The 15,009-nt window shown below is 40.9% G+C and overlaps 2 protein-coding genes across 2 annotated transcripts in view; both read right to left on the minus strand.

Annotated features, from left to right (window-relative positions):
• Fam107b (family with sequence similarity 107 member B) overlaps positions 1–10,229 on the minus strand; it is a 180,923-nt gene extending 170,694 nt beyond the window's left edge. Inside the window, exon 1 of the mRNA XM_069990396.1 lies at positions 9,816–10,229. Coding sequence (XP_069846497.1) covers positions 9,816–10,229 — 414 coding nt within the window. The remainder of the gene's footprint in view (positions 1–9,815) is intronic.
• The window catches only part of Cdnf (cerebral dopamine neurotrophic factor), an 89,208-nt gene that overhangs the window by 39,921 nt on the left and 34,278 nt on the right, over positions 1–15,009 (minus strand). The window lies entirely within an intron of this gene.

Genomic DNA, 15,009 nt, shown 5'->3' on the forward strand with positions numbered 1-15,009 from the left:
TATACATATATGGTAATATCACAATGAAAGCCCTGTGTACAACTAATATATGCTAATAAAAAATACTGATGTGGTAGTCCTAACTTTGCACAATTCTGGATGCAGTAAAAATTAAGAACACTTGGGATAAAAAATAGTAGCCATTTTTTGATATTTAAGCTATTATTCATTAGTTAAACACAGCAGGAACAATAAGAATGGCAACAACCACAAAAAGATGTGACTCCAAGTAGGAGACTGATGATCTCCAGCCTCTTTCTCTGCACAACTCACTCCCATATTTTATATATTTTTCTTTTGCTTCATTTTTTATCCCACAGTTATGACTATCTCAAATATGATATATAAGTTACTAATTTTTTGCTTCCATCAGTGGGAAGCTTCACAGGGACTATTTTGTTCACAGCTTGAACAGTGTCTGCTCATATTGTATATGCTCAGTAAGAATCTATTGGATAACGGGATGAATCTGTTGGGTCATCTGGCCACTGTCCAAGTAATTTCATTCTGTTATTGTGAAAGTTAGCAAAAACTTTAAGAATTTAGGCTCCTAAGAGGGCACCCCTGCCACCCATAAGAACTTTAATAAGTAGTGAGGAAAACTGGCCAGCCCCAATTTGGATTTGTCAGTCACATGTTCCTGCCAATGCTACATGAATTGAAAGTGCTTTCAGGCAGAAATAAACAGCCCAGGGGTCCTTCCATAGAGAGCCTTTGAAACTCATAATGATGGGATTTTGCTTGGCCTGTGGAGGAAATGAATTCAACTTACATGGACAAACAGGAACCTCAAATTCACATAGTAAGAGCATTGAAGAGGTGTTGCTATAGTTTCAATGTCCCATTAAAACTCATGTTAAAACCAATCCCCACTGTGAGTGACTAAGAGATGGGACTAGATGGAACCACATGGAACCTTTAAGAGGTGATTGGGGTCAACAGGGCAGAGCACTCGTGGACGGATTAATCCAATCCCGGATTAATGGGTGCGTGGTTTATCACAAGAGTTGGTCAGTTGCAAAAGCCAGTTTGCTCCTGGTGTGCCACTTCAGAACTGTGCAGAATCTTCACCAGGATAGCACCTTGCCCCTGAACTTCGTAGGCTCTAGAACTGTGAGAACTGAATGTGTCTTTTAAATAAATTATCCAGGCTTATGTACTTAATTATAGCAACAGAAAATAAATTAAGACAAGTACAGAAATTCTTGCTAGAATAACAAAGTGGCCATGGAAACTGTTGCAGATTACCTCAAGCAAACACTGATTTCTTATACTAGTCAGGACAAGAGCGTGTGATGCCACAGGCCGGAAACAAAGGAGCAAGAAGGAGGTCAGGCTTGTGCTGGTGCCTTAAAGCCTAGGAAAAGATTGTCCAGGACCAGCACAAAAGAGAAGAAGGCCAGGCACTAATAGCTAATGTTTGTAATCAACCAACTGTAAAGTTTGGGGCATAAGTGGGACCTTTTGTTTTGAGGGTGGTTTTTAGTTTTTACTTTTAGTTGAAAAAATAATTGTGCATCCTTATGGAGCACAGTATGATCATTTCAATATACAAGTTCTATATGGAATGATCTAGCCAAGGTAATGAGCATTTCCATACCCATGCTTTGTGTTAGGAGTCCATTGGAAGTGACATGACATGTCTGTATGTTGTTTAAGTTCAAGTAGCAAGTTCAACTTGTCTTGAAGTTAAAAGCAAGCTGTTTATGTAACTGCAATCACTCTGTACATTACCTTTATAATAACAATTTTTTTGGTTGGTTGTGGAGTTTGAACTCTAGGCCTGGGCACTGTCCTTCAGCTCTTCAGCTCAAGGCTAACGCTCTACCACTTGAGCCACAGTGCCACTTCTGGTTTTCTGAAGATAAGAGGTTCACAAACTTTCCTGCCTGGGCTGGCTTTAAACCACGATCCTCAGACCTTGGCCTCCTCAGTACAGGTGTGAGCCACCAGTGCCCAGCTAGTACAATTAAAAAAAAAAAAGAATAAAATCTTGAAGGAAACAAAAAGCAAGCTGAGCGATGCAAGAGGCGTTGTGGTAGAATCTGAGATGGTTACAAAACCAACAAGCAGTTTCTCAGGGATTCAAGGTCTGGATTACACTTGTTACAACAGCTTTTCATTATTTTATTTATTTGGTCAGTAGTGGGGCTTAAATTCAGTTCTGGGTGTTGTCTCTGAGTTCTTTTGCTCTAGGCTAGCACTCTACCACTTGAACCACAGCTCTGCTCACAGCTGTTTTGCCTTCTCCCATGGGATAGGCCCACCTCAAACTCACTATCCTGCTGTCCCAGTCTCCTGAGTGCTGGGATTACAGGAGTGGGCCAACATGCTCAGCTAGCACTCTAGATCTTAAATTCCATCTGGTCCTAGACTCACGATTCACAGGGCTTATGTACCCCATTTTACAAAAGGACGTTCTGGTTTTGACATTAAAATGCTGTTGATTTTCCATCATTTTATTCATGCCAAAGTCTACTACTTAAAAAAGGACAAAAGCTGGAAAGAGGAGGGCTCTTCTAGTACACAAGACTGGATAATATAAATTACTTAAGATTTTATTCATCACAAGAGACTAAGGTATTAGTGGACAAATGTATAGCCCTCATACCAATGGCACTGTTGCAGGCTAAAAGTGTTCACTAGAGACCTTTATTTATTTATTTATTTATTTATTTATTTATTTATTTATTTATTTATTTATTTTTGGTGCCTGTCTTGGGGCTTGAACTTAGGACCTGGGTGGTGTCCTTGAGTTTCTTGAGCTTCTACCACTTGAGCCACAACTCTACATGCAACTTTTTTTATTGTAATTTATTGGAGATCACTGCCTTTCCTACCTAGCCTGGCTTCAAACTGCAATCTTCAAATCTCAGCCTCCTGAGTGGCGAGGCTTATAAATATGAGCCACCAGCATGGGATTGTTTACTAGACACAGTTGAATGGTCACAATAACTCAGGTTGCATTGTGTCACTAAGATTCAAGAAGGAGGCACTCATTACATAAGACTCATCCTACTAGTCCATTGTTGGGTTTGATATATTAAATTACATGGCTAGAGTCTTCGCAGGCATGCAGCCCTTGATGGTCTAAATCATGCCTGTGGGCTTAGGTTCTAAGAGTTTCCTTGGCTATCATTTCCCATTCCATTGCGTGCGGTTTACTCATAAACCAACTTTCCAGAACAAGTTTATAAACATGTCCTCCAGGAGGCTCCTTGCTCCTGGTAGAGACTTCCCCTTCCTTGAATTGCCTTAAATTTCCAACCTCTTGCCTCCCTTGGTACACAATTACAAAACCAAGTGTGTTGACCTCATATTGGAAAAAAGTGTTAACTTGATGAGTTATATTTTCTTTGGAAAAGAGGAACAGTGAGTGAAAAACTAAAGCCATTCAGATCAGGTTAAGCAGGTCTCTGGCTGGAAAAAAAAACTCTCCCTCATTTCTCATGATTGATACAGCACATCTTTCAACTAGCCCTTGTGGCTCCTGGGGCATAAGAAAATTTAAAGTTTCCAACATATCCAGCAGGTTAGAATAGTGGAATTAATTGCTTTAAAAAAAAAAAAGAAATAAAAAGCTAAAGCAGGAAGACAGGTTACATAATCCAAAGAACTGAAATTCCAACCAAACAGATGTAAAAATTTCTGGAGAAATGGGCCTTAGTTATTAATTGGAAACCTTTTCCTTAGTATCTCTTTGGTTAGACACTGAAAGCCACTGCCTAGAAACCAAGTAAATCTTGCTTTTGTTCACTATCTGTGAAAATCAAGGGCAGAGGAACAAGTAGGTTACAGGCAAGTTTCCAGAATCTCTATCAAGCTGGAAATAGGTGCTGCTCAAAAATGGACCAACCTCCTGCTTTTGTACCTGGCTCTCTCTGACCTATCAATCCCTGCTTAACTATTTGCCATGGTTAGCTGAATTATAAATCCAGTGGTAACATCACGTCAAATGGTATACTTTTTATTAAATTATGCAGTCATCTATTATTTCTTAGTTTGGAATATACACATACTTTTGCCTTCCTCTGAAGTCTTTTATGGACAGTTTCTAATTGCCAAATCTGTGCAATGTAAATTTTTATGGGTTTCTTGAAGGCTATTACTTTTATTTCATTCTAAGAGGAACCAAGAATTCATCTTTTCCTTTTCCAATTAGGATGCAACTGAATACCCAGGTTGGAAAATTCCTAAGATCACAGGACTAACATTCACTATCATGTCACTGTGTTTAACATCTTTTGGAAGTAGAAATCTGGTGTTAGAAATTATCAAGGCTTGAATGAAATAGGACAGAATTCTTACCAGGTCATTCAAAATACTTTCCTTGATTAGAGAAGGAGAGAAAGATAGTGGGGTTGCTTGGACTAGAAAATTCACATTTAGGGGCTGGAAAGGTGGCTCAGTGGTAGAGCACTTGCCTTGCATGCTCGAGGCCCTGGGTTCGATTCCTCAGCACCATGTAAGAAAAAAAAAAGCCAGAAGTGGCGCTGTGGCTCAAGTGGTAAGAGTGCTAGCCTTGAGCTGAAGAGCTGAGGGATAGCACTCAGGCCCAAAGTTCAGGCCCCATGACCGGACCCAAAAAAGAAAAAGAAAATTCACATTTAATTGCATAGGTCCTTAAGTTGCTTTCTGTTTAAAAGAATGTTTATGTCAAGTTGAGAAGGAAACTTTGCTTTTGTAGAACTCCTAGAGTTGTCTCCTATTAATGCCCATAGGAAAAGAAAAGAGGGGCTTCATTCTAAAGAAATGCTGCACAATTGTTTGGTACCAGGAGATGAATAAGTTTCCTCCTGGAATGTTTTTAAATAAGAGGGATGTAGAGTCCAAGTGGAATGAGGGGTAAATGGAGGATTTTATGTGAGTAGACACTATGCTTCTAAGCAGCCCTGCCTCCTCAATTGTTTTCAGTGATGTACTGTCTTGTAGCCTTGAGTTTATATCATTAAAACTAAAAGCCTTTTTCTACAGAGGAACACCTCCAAGAGCTTTTTTGTTACCAGTTGGTATCCCAGGAGTCTCTCTCCACTGCCAAATCCCAATGAACATGGCTTTGATGGAGCTTCAGGAGCACATGGCTACAATCTGATTCTAGAGGCTGAAGTTTGAACTATTGAATGGTCTGGTTGTGAACAAAGACTAAACAAAGAGAAGAGAAAGCACAATTTTAGGGAGCAGGATTAGGAGCCCTATCCAGAGTTGTTGGCTTGAGTTGCTAGGATGCTGGAGAGGTGAGCCAAGAGTAGATATGGAACACATGCTTAATCCCACTGATTCTACTATATCCATCAGGAAAAAGTAGGAGGCAAGTCCAGATAAGTCATTGCGGATGCTATACATAGGACACATGGACCACTGTGAAAACCTGGATTACTCTGAGAGAAATGGGGAGCCCCTGGAGATATTTTGAGCAGAAGAAGATATTATCAGGGATCAAAATCATAAGAAGATTTAAAGATTGAATAAAACAATTCAAGGAAAGTACTAAACACTATGGCTTGTCTATTAATGGTGCTCAATGAGTGGCAATTATGACTGTAATCATCATTTTCAAGGAATGCTATTAGAGCAGTAGTACTCTTTGCCAAGACTGAATCAGGAAGATAGAGAAAATGTGAATGGTGCTATCACTAGTATGGTGGGCTTAGTAACCAAGCACCTCTCAATAAGGAAAAACCATGGACCATATGGTGAAATCTACCAAACATACAAAAAAGAATTACCACCTAACTCCACAAACTCTCCCAAAGTATTGCAAAGTAGAAAACTCTTCTTAATCTACTTTAGGATATCAGCATTATCTTTATGGTGAAGTCAAACACACAACAAAAATAAAAATAAAGATTAATAAAGGTTCTTGATTATTATTAATGTAAAATGTCCTCTATAAGACACTAACAAAAATTTCACCTGTTAAAAGTGGGATTTGTGCCTGGCGTCAATGGCTCACACCTGTAATCCCAGCTACTCAGGAGGCTGAGATGTGAGGATCACGGTTGAAAGCCAGCCCAAGAAAGAAACTCCATGAGACTCTTATCTCCAATAAACCATTTAGAAAACTGGAAGTGGTGCTGTGGCTCAAGTGGTAGAGTGTTTGCCTTGAGCTGAAGAGCTGAGGGATAGTGCGCAGGCCCAGAGTTCAAGCCCCACAACTGACAAAAAAGTAGGATTTGTTTTAGCCAGGGTAACTGTATATAATAGTTAATCCATTTATGCATTAGATTAACTATTATTTATTATATATATATTAACATCTAGAACATACAAAGAACTGCTGCAATTCAATAATAAACAACTTGATTAAAATATGGACAAAGACTTTAAATAGACATCTTTCCAAAGAAGTTATATATAGCTATCATATAAGCACATAAGATATTCAATATGGCTGCTCTTTAAAGAAATGCAACTCAAAACCACAGGAGCTACTACTTCTCACCCATTAGGATGGCTAATATCCAAAAAGCAAACACATGAGCTTGGAGGCATGGCTCAGGGGGTAGAAGGTCAGCCAGTGAGCAAAAATGTCAGGTACCAAGCTTGAGTCCCAGTCTCCGACCAAAAAAACAAAAACGAAAAAGAGAACACACATCAGAGAACAAGGATAAGTGACAAGGATAAGTGAGGAGTAACTGGAAAGCCTGGTCCATTGCTAGGGTGAAAATGTCAAGTGGTGCAGACACCAGAGGAAATGGAATTCCTTTAAAAAAAAAAAAAAAAAAAACAAGCAGGGGGCTGGTACTCAGGCCTATAATTCTAGCTACTCAGGAAGTTGAGATCTATGGATCTCAGATCAAAGCCAGCCTGGGCAAGAAGGTCTGTGAGACTCATCTCCAATTAAAAGAGACATTTCCAGCAAAAGGCTGAAAGTAGAGCTGAAGTTCAAGTTGTAGCATGTTAGCCTTGAGTACAAAAGCTCAGAGACAGTGATCAGGCCCTGAGTTCAAGCCTCAGGACAAGTACAGAAAAATACTTTGAGTACCATATAATCCCAAAATTTTGCTCTGAGTTTATGCTGTGAAGGAAATCAGGGTATTAAGACATTGATCAAGATCCATTATATGTGTATGCTACTTGGTTGAATAGCAATTCCTTTATACAACTACTTAAAAATAAAAATTTGAAAAAAAAAAGAAAATACGTAAGATACTTTCTAAATCTAGGGTTACAACTATCTTGAGTTCAGGCCTGGATCAGGAAAAAGATAACCACAAGGAAAGGTTTGAAGATGAGTTGAAATCCCTTCTTAAACACTGTAACAGGTACCTAAGATGACCCATCTCTGCTTTACTTAGTTTTCTTGGCTTCATTACTCTTAGCTTTTCCCCTCAGACCAAATGCCATGTCAGATTTAAATGAATCACTTCCATCTGAATGCTAGCTGACTAATGAAGGACAGAGGTGTTTGAGGTTCTTCGTTATAGTTATGTTCTGAAGCTGAACTCAACAACAACAGTATGATTTGTGCCAGCATCAGTGATGAGGATGAAATACTTTGGCCATGAGGCAAGATTGTAACAAAAGGCAGCTAAGTCTCTCATCTTCTACTGAGGAGTGATGACACTGCAAAGCTAGGAGCCAATGAAGAGGCTGGGCTATCCTATCAGGATATCTCAGAGCAATGTCATCAACAAAATGTCATCAGTAGAACACAGGAGGAAAGTATCCCTTTCCATGATATGATAAGCCATGCAGCTATGATTAAGCAAATGAATTAAAAAAAAACAAATAATTATACAAATAGACACATACGTCAACCTATGCACATTCAAATATATGGAATTTGAATTTGGCTGCATATCAAATGAGATCCCATATGCATATTCAAACACAACATAGTAGAAGAAGCACATTATGCTTCTGAGGATAGATTTTGGAATTTAATAGAATCAGACACTAATTCTGCCTCTGCCACTTCCTGCCTCTGCAGCCTTGGGCAGATCTTGGCCAACATCTTCCTCTCTAAAATGGGAGTTGTGAGACGACGCACCTCACTGTCTTGAGAGTTTGATGAGAGACTGCATGTGTGGTGCTTAGAAGAATAGCTACAGATGCTCTGAACGGATGAGCCCCTGCATCCAAACTAGAGCAGATGCCCGCTTGAATGCCCACAGAGTGTCCCTTTGCCACTCTTCCCTGGCACTTAACTTCACCCTGTTTTCCTTTGATTGGCCCCACCCCCAGCCTGCTCTCACTACTCTCCTCACCATGGCTGCTGTGTTTGCTCCCTCTCACTCCCTCTTTTTGCTGGTCTTTCTTCAGCTGTCCTAGATCTGGGTTATTGTGATGGCCCCTGTCCACCTTTCCAATTCTAAACCATCCCACATGGCTTTACCTATTTATTTTCCCAGAATGGAATTCAATGTATGACACACATCTTTGCCCCAAATTCTCAAAGCTTTCCACTGTCACTAACATAACTTCTTACTGTAGCATTTGAGATAGCCAATGGGTGGTCCTAATCTGGATTCTCCAAGCAGTAGCCTCACCTTTAGCCAGTCTAATGTATCTATTCCTAAACTACATTTATTTCCTATTCATATACAGTCTTGGTCATATGACTGCCTTGATTTCAATGCCTGTCCTTTAGCAATCATAAGCTTCCTTCTGGAATATGTATGCTGTCCCTCAAACCTCCTTTGAACCCCCTTATACATGCTTTTTGTGTGGCCAATATTTAGCCTTGCCCTTGGCCTCATGTCTGTTGTCTATACATGGTTTTGCTCCTACCAAGTGAACAATACATTTTCACATTGCCCCCACTGTTTTTGTTAATTCTGTTCAAATGTGTACTCAGCAATATAGGATACATGATGGGTTGATTCTCTACCCAATACAAAGTCTCCTAGCTCATTAAAACAGTACATCAATCCTTAGTTCTTAGAACATATCACAAATATGAATGTGTCCATGAAATCCGCTCATTTAATTATAACTCCACTAAAGAATATGCTAATCTGGATGTCCTCAAAATTGAATGCGTGATTTGGACTTGGTTGGTTGGTTTGGATTTTGATTCAGTGGTGCTAGAAAAATAGATACATTATGGCTGTTAGGGTCTGGTGAAACCCTTTGCTTCTAGGATATAAGGATATAGACAAGAGCTGAGTTGAATTATTTTAATATAAATCTGCTGTGTTAAATGACAAAGCTGCTTCTTTGAAGCAGCGACACCACTTTTCAGATCATTCCCCTTTCTGTTTGTTTGTTTTCTTTTTTTTTGAATCTCAGAAAGCTATCACAACAGCATCCATGTTAGGCACATTTTTCTCCATTTCTTTCTGGACTGCTCTGCACACAGTACAAATCCACTGCACATTTTTCCATGCTACTTTGCTGTCCTGTGATACATTTTAAGCCCTGGAAGCTATTTCTTAATGTCTATAATCAAACTCTTCATATTTGTGGATTTTCACATACATAAATTTCACAGACCAGCATTATTGTTGTTGTTGTTTTTAGAGAAGGGAAAATAATTGCTTTCCCAGGCTGTCTTCCTAATCTTCCTTGGAAATGCTGTCGGTTCTCAGGCATGGTAGCCAGTTAGTTAAAGCGCATTTTGGTCCAGTGCTTACTGTCATTGCCTCTCTACTTATCTTCCTTCTGAGAACTTTTTTTTTGAAAATCTGCCAAGTGTTAGCACTTCTTCACACTAGTGAGAGTTCCCTGCCCTGTCTTATTCCAAAAGGAATGTGAACAAACCCAAAGTGAATTTGAACACATGAGTTTTTGCCCAAGCATTGCCTAAATACTCCCAATTCTTCCAGATACCATGTCAACCATCACGCCCTGGGGAACACTTCCTCACTCACCTTTGGCATGTCCATAATGGAGGGTCTGGGGATGGAACTCTGAACCGCAACGTCCTCACAGTCGGCTTCAGCCTGCAGGGCCACAGGCACATCTCCAGGGGTCTCAGCAAGCTGGCTTTCAGTGTGGTTACTGGAGCTCTGCTTCGCGGTGCCATTTCGCTCTAGGTGGGTGCCAGAGCCTTGTCTTTTCTCTGAAGCTGATTCTTCCACCCTCCGGTGAGTTGGCTGTCTCCCCACTTTGGCCACGGGCTGGTCATAGATGGTAGGAGGTGTCTCGGCCGTGCTGGATTGATCCAAGTGGCCATTGTCTCTGGAGTTCCCGAAGCATGCCAGCAGAGCTGAGCAGGGAAATGGATGCATCCTTCCAGAAGGAGGCTTCAGTCTTCTGGTGAGTCTTGCTTTCCACGTGGACATGGCCTGCAGCAACACATCGCAAAGTTCAAGGGGGAGAAAGGAACATTTCCAAGGGGGTGAGGTGGTTCCTTGTAGTAAAACGCTCCGTGCCCAAAGAGAAAGACTTGCTAGTGACAGTTGCCCCTAAATAGAAGTAGAGGACATGGAAGGATCGTGGTCTGCAAGTCACTCAACAGCTCGGCCTCCGGTTTAGAAGCATCCTGGGCAATTTCACGCTTTTCTTTCCTGGAGGCTGTCAGTGGCTGGAGAAAGCTGTCTGTGAGGCATGTGGCTGGCTCCAGTTACAGTCAGTCCCCAGCAGGGCAGACTAAGGTGGTGCCAAGTAAATAGACAGTTGCTTCAGGTTACCTCCCAGGCATAAAGATAATGTAGCCTGATAGCTCCAGCCATAATAGCATCCATCTGTGTATCAGTAACTTCATAGCAGCACCAAAACCTTCTTCAGTTACGTCCTTCAAATATTTATTCCACCAAACAAAACAAAAATGACCCCGTTATCCCTCACAAATGAAGATCCCTAAGAGAGGCCAGGGACCCCAGTAGCTGTTTCATTAGGCAAATAGGATGTAGAGTTGATTCTTTCATCCAGGTAGATCCCATCTTTGCGTTTGATGCCGCAAAGAGTTTTCTGGCTCTTCCTAAATCTTCTTCCCAAATGATCTTTGGAATCTACACAGGATCTGATCGCTAAAAATGAGTCTTTACTTTTGGTTATATTTTTGCTATGCAAACTAACTTCTTGCTTTCTTTTTTTTTTTAAATAATACCAGACAGACAAAAAAAAAAAGAGTCCGCATCAACAACTGCTATTATTTGTTAGGTTATTTTGTGTGAAAGAGTGCCCTGTGTACTGTTTCTACTATTTGTACCACTTAATTTTAGGAAGTAAACCCAAGTTGAACATAGACCTCCTATTTCTCAACACATTGGAATGGTGAAACAAAAATAACATAACTATAATAGAAAACAATTCAAAATTCAAGCTGTTTCCTTACCCAAACATCTTCTAGGAATGTTACAGAAACATAATACTGTGGTGGTTTTGCAATTAAATAATGACTTTTTAGGGTCAAGAGTTCTTAACATATCACATCCTCTTAATGTATTTGTTATCTTTGTCTTTTAATGTCATGTCGAGATGGGTTCTTATGCCCAGACAGGGTGGCAGGTATCAAGGCCCTAACCACCCATTTTTCAGAGGTGGAGACCAAGTGTTGGACATTTCAACCAACCAAGGCAAAGTTATCCCCTGAGCAGCCTGGGTAAAAGTCCTCGATTCATGCTGTCTTGTCCAGAATCTGAGCATCTTTCAGCCTGAACATCAACCTAGCCATGTACAGCCAGTCATGTTGATGATACACACAAAGATGGATATGGTTTCGCAAAGAATGTAGATGATATCAAGAGCCGGCTTTGCTTTAGTGTTAGAAATGAAATATTGAAAGCTGCCATTTAGAGTGGGGTTGGGAATGATGAAAATTATGGCATTATACTCCACTAATTGGCATGTTGAATCAGAACACCTCTGTGCAATAACTTAAAGATTTTTTTTTTGTCGGTCATGGGGCTTGATCTCTGGGCCTGGGCACTGTCCCTCAGCTCTTCAGCTCAAGGTGAGTGCTCTACCACTTGAGCTACAGTGCCACTTCCGGTTTTCTGGTGGTTTATTGGAGATAGGAGTCTCATGGTCTTTCCTGACTGGGCTGGCTTTGAACCGCGATTCTCAAATCTCAGCCTCCTGAGTAGCTAGGATTACAGGTGTGAGCCACCAGCGCCCGGCACTTAAAGATAATTTTTAAAATGAAATAGAAAATTTTAAAGCTGCCACTTACTTAGCAGACCCTAGGTCTCAAACTCCCAGCTTGGGTATTTATCGTGTGTGTGTGTGTGTGTGTGTGTGTGTGTGTGTGTGTGTGTGTGTGTGTGTGTGTATGTGTGTGTGTGTGTGTGTGTGTGTGTGTGTGTATGTGTGTGTGTGTGTGTGTGTGTGTGTGTGTGTGTGTGTGTGTGTGTAGTTTAAACTCAAGGACTGGATGCTGTTCCTTAGCTTTTTCACTCAAGGCTGGTACTCTACCATTTGAATTATAACTGCATTTCCAGCTTTTTGCTAGGTAATTGAAGATAAGAATTTCATGGCGTTTTCTGCCTGTGCTGGCTCTGAACCACAATCTATAGATCTCAGCCTCCTGAGTAACTAGGATTACAGGTGTGAGACACCACTGTTTAGTGATCTCTTTTATCTTTTCTTTTTTTGGGCGGGGGGGGGGGGGGGGGTCTGGTCGTGAGGCCTGAACGCTGGGCCTGGGCACTGTCCCTCAGCTCTTCAGCTCAAGGCTAGTGCTCTACCACTTGAGCTACAGCGCCACTTCCGGTTTTTTTCTTTTTGCTTATGTGGTGCTGAGGAATCGAACCCAGGGCCTCAGGCATGCAAGGCAAGCTCTCCACCACTGAGCCACCTTCCCAGCCCCTTTTCTTTCTTTGTTTAAAAAAAGATTTTGTAGACTGGGTCCTATGTAGCCTAGGTCGGCCTCAAACTTACGATCCTCTTGTCTCAGCCTCCCAAGGGCTTGTATTATAGGTGTGTACCACCACACATATTTGTCTTCCTTTTCACACACAGTCATGAACAGTCCAAAGCCATTCCCCCAAGGAAGCAGGATATCAAGGCTTTAACCAGTTTCTATCACTCATGATTCCTGGGGAACCCAGGAACTGTCTTTTCTCTCGTCTGCCCTGGCTGCTACCAATAACTCAGGTAGGGTTGCTCCATGCTGCTTTCCTCCTCCATCTTTTTCCTTCCAGGTATGTTTGATGGTTACCAACACATTTCAAAAGCTTAGGCATTTGGAAGGAATTGAAAACAAGACAAAATAATTCTTAAGCCTGATTTTATTTGCTCTCCCATTTATTCTGCTACATGCTAAGCGTATTTACAACTGCACATTCAGATGTTAAACATGCAGCCTTCCAGAGTAGAACCCCAGGTAAGAGAGCTCAGAGTTGCATATCTGCTGAATGTCTGTCCGTGGAGCCTTGCTGTGGAGACCACCTTACCTCTCCCAAAGGACATGCCCAGAGTATGTCTGAACTACTCAAAATCTTAGCACCAGTCCATCAAGAACAGTGACTTAAAAAGAATAGTTTATGAAGTCCAACCTAGAGGAGTAGCACCAACAGATAAAGGTTACTGAGTATTTAATAACAGACATGACTCTCAGAAAAAGAACTTGTTTAATTCTTCACCACCCTAGGAGAAAGATGATATTATTATTCCTATCTTTACCCATTAGAAAAACATGACCTAGAAACTTAAGTAACTTGCCCAAGGTCACTGGACTATTAAGTGATTTAGTATGATGAACTCACACATCCTGGCCCAGAGTTCATGCTCCCAATCAGTATGGAATACCGCTTCCTAAACACACACACACACACACACACACACACACACACACACACACACACACACACACACACACTAGCTTTCTAGTAGCATTCAATCCAGCACTTTGCTTCTAAGAATTTATTCTATAGATACAGCTGTGCATAGTGGAATGTGTATAGCATCAGTGTTTATAATTACAAAACTATTTGCTAATCCACAGAAGAGAAGTTAATATATAAGAAAATGGTAAGTGGCATTGTAGATCAAATGGTAGAGTATTAGCCTTGAGCTGAAGAGCTGAAGGACAGTACCCAGGCCGAGAGTTCAGGCCCCACAACCAACAAAAAAAAAAATCTTATGCCAGGCATCAGTGGCTCACATCTGTAATCCTAGCTACTCAGGAGGCTGAGATCTGAGGATTGAGGTTCAAAGTCTCTGAGACTCTTAGCTCCAATAAACCACTCAGAAAACCAGAAGTAGCACTGTGGCTCAAGAGGTAAAGTGCTCACCTTGAGCTGAAGAGCTCAGGGACAGCGCTCAGGCCCAGAGTTCAAGCCCCACCGACCAGAAAAGAAAGAAAGAAAGAAAGAAAACGCCTGTACAAATTGATTATTATGTGACTTTTAAAAGGATGGAGAAGCTAGCCTCCAGTGGCTCACATCTGTAATTCTAGTTTCTCAGGAGGCTGAGATCTGAGGATTGTGGTTCCAAGCCAAACCCAAGCAACAAAGTCTGTGAGACTCTTACCACCAATTAACCAGCAACAAGCTGGAAGTGGAGCTGTGGTTCAAGTGGTAGAACACTAGCCTTTTGCCAAGAAACTCAGGAACACTAGCCTTACACCAAGAAACTCAGGGATAGCACCCAGGCCCTGAGTTCAAACCCAGGACAGGAACAAAAAAAAGAAAGAGAAAAGGATGGAGAGACTTCAGGTATAAGATAGTGTACTAATTGAGCATGTGTGTATAAACTCTACTTTTGTAAGAAATCATTGAGATAATTTTAATGGAATTTTCTTAAAAGTTTAAAGTCACAACTCTGATGAGCATAGAGGGAAAATCATTGAAAAAAAAACCAAGTTCCTGTAAAACAAAGAACAGATAAAGTATTATTAATGAAAAGAAGATAGAAAACCAGCAGCTGAGCAGAACTTCATAGATGCTCTTGACTTAAACAATAACAACAGAACTCAAGAATGGATCTGAAGATAGGATTCACTCACATTCTGATTATGGAAGTCAAAATTGCCTAGATCTTCTACTTTATGACAGTACATAAACCAATACTTACCCTCCATAAGTCAATAAACGTGAAGATGGGATCATTCTTAGCAGAAAAACTACCTAATGAACTGTCTAGTAAACTAGGAAGTGTAGCTCAATGAAGGGGATCTCA

The sequence above is a fragment of the Dipodomys merriami genome, unplaced genomic scaffold (genome assembly GCF_024711535.1).
Source record: "Dipodomys merriami isolate MVZ:Mamm:240054 unplaced genomic scaffold, mDipMer1.0.p SCAF_4, whole genome shotgun sequence".
NCBI lineage: Eukaryota > Metazoa > Chordata > Mammalia > Rodentia > Heteromyidae > Dipodomys > Dipodomys merriami.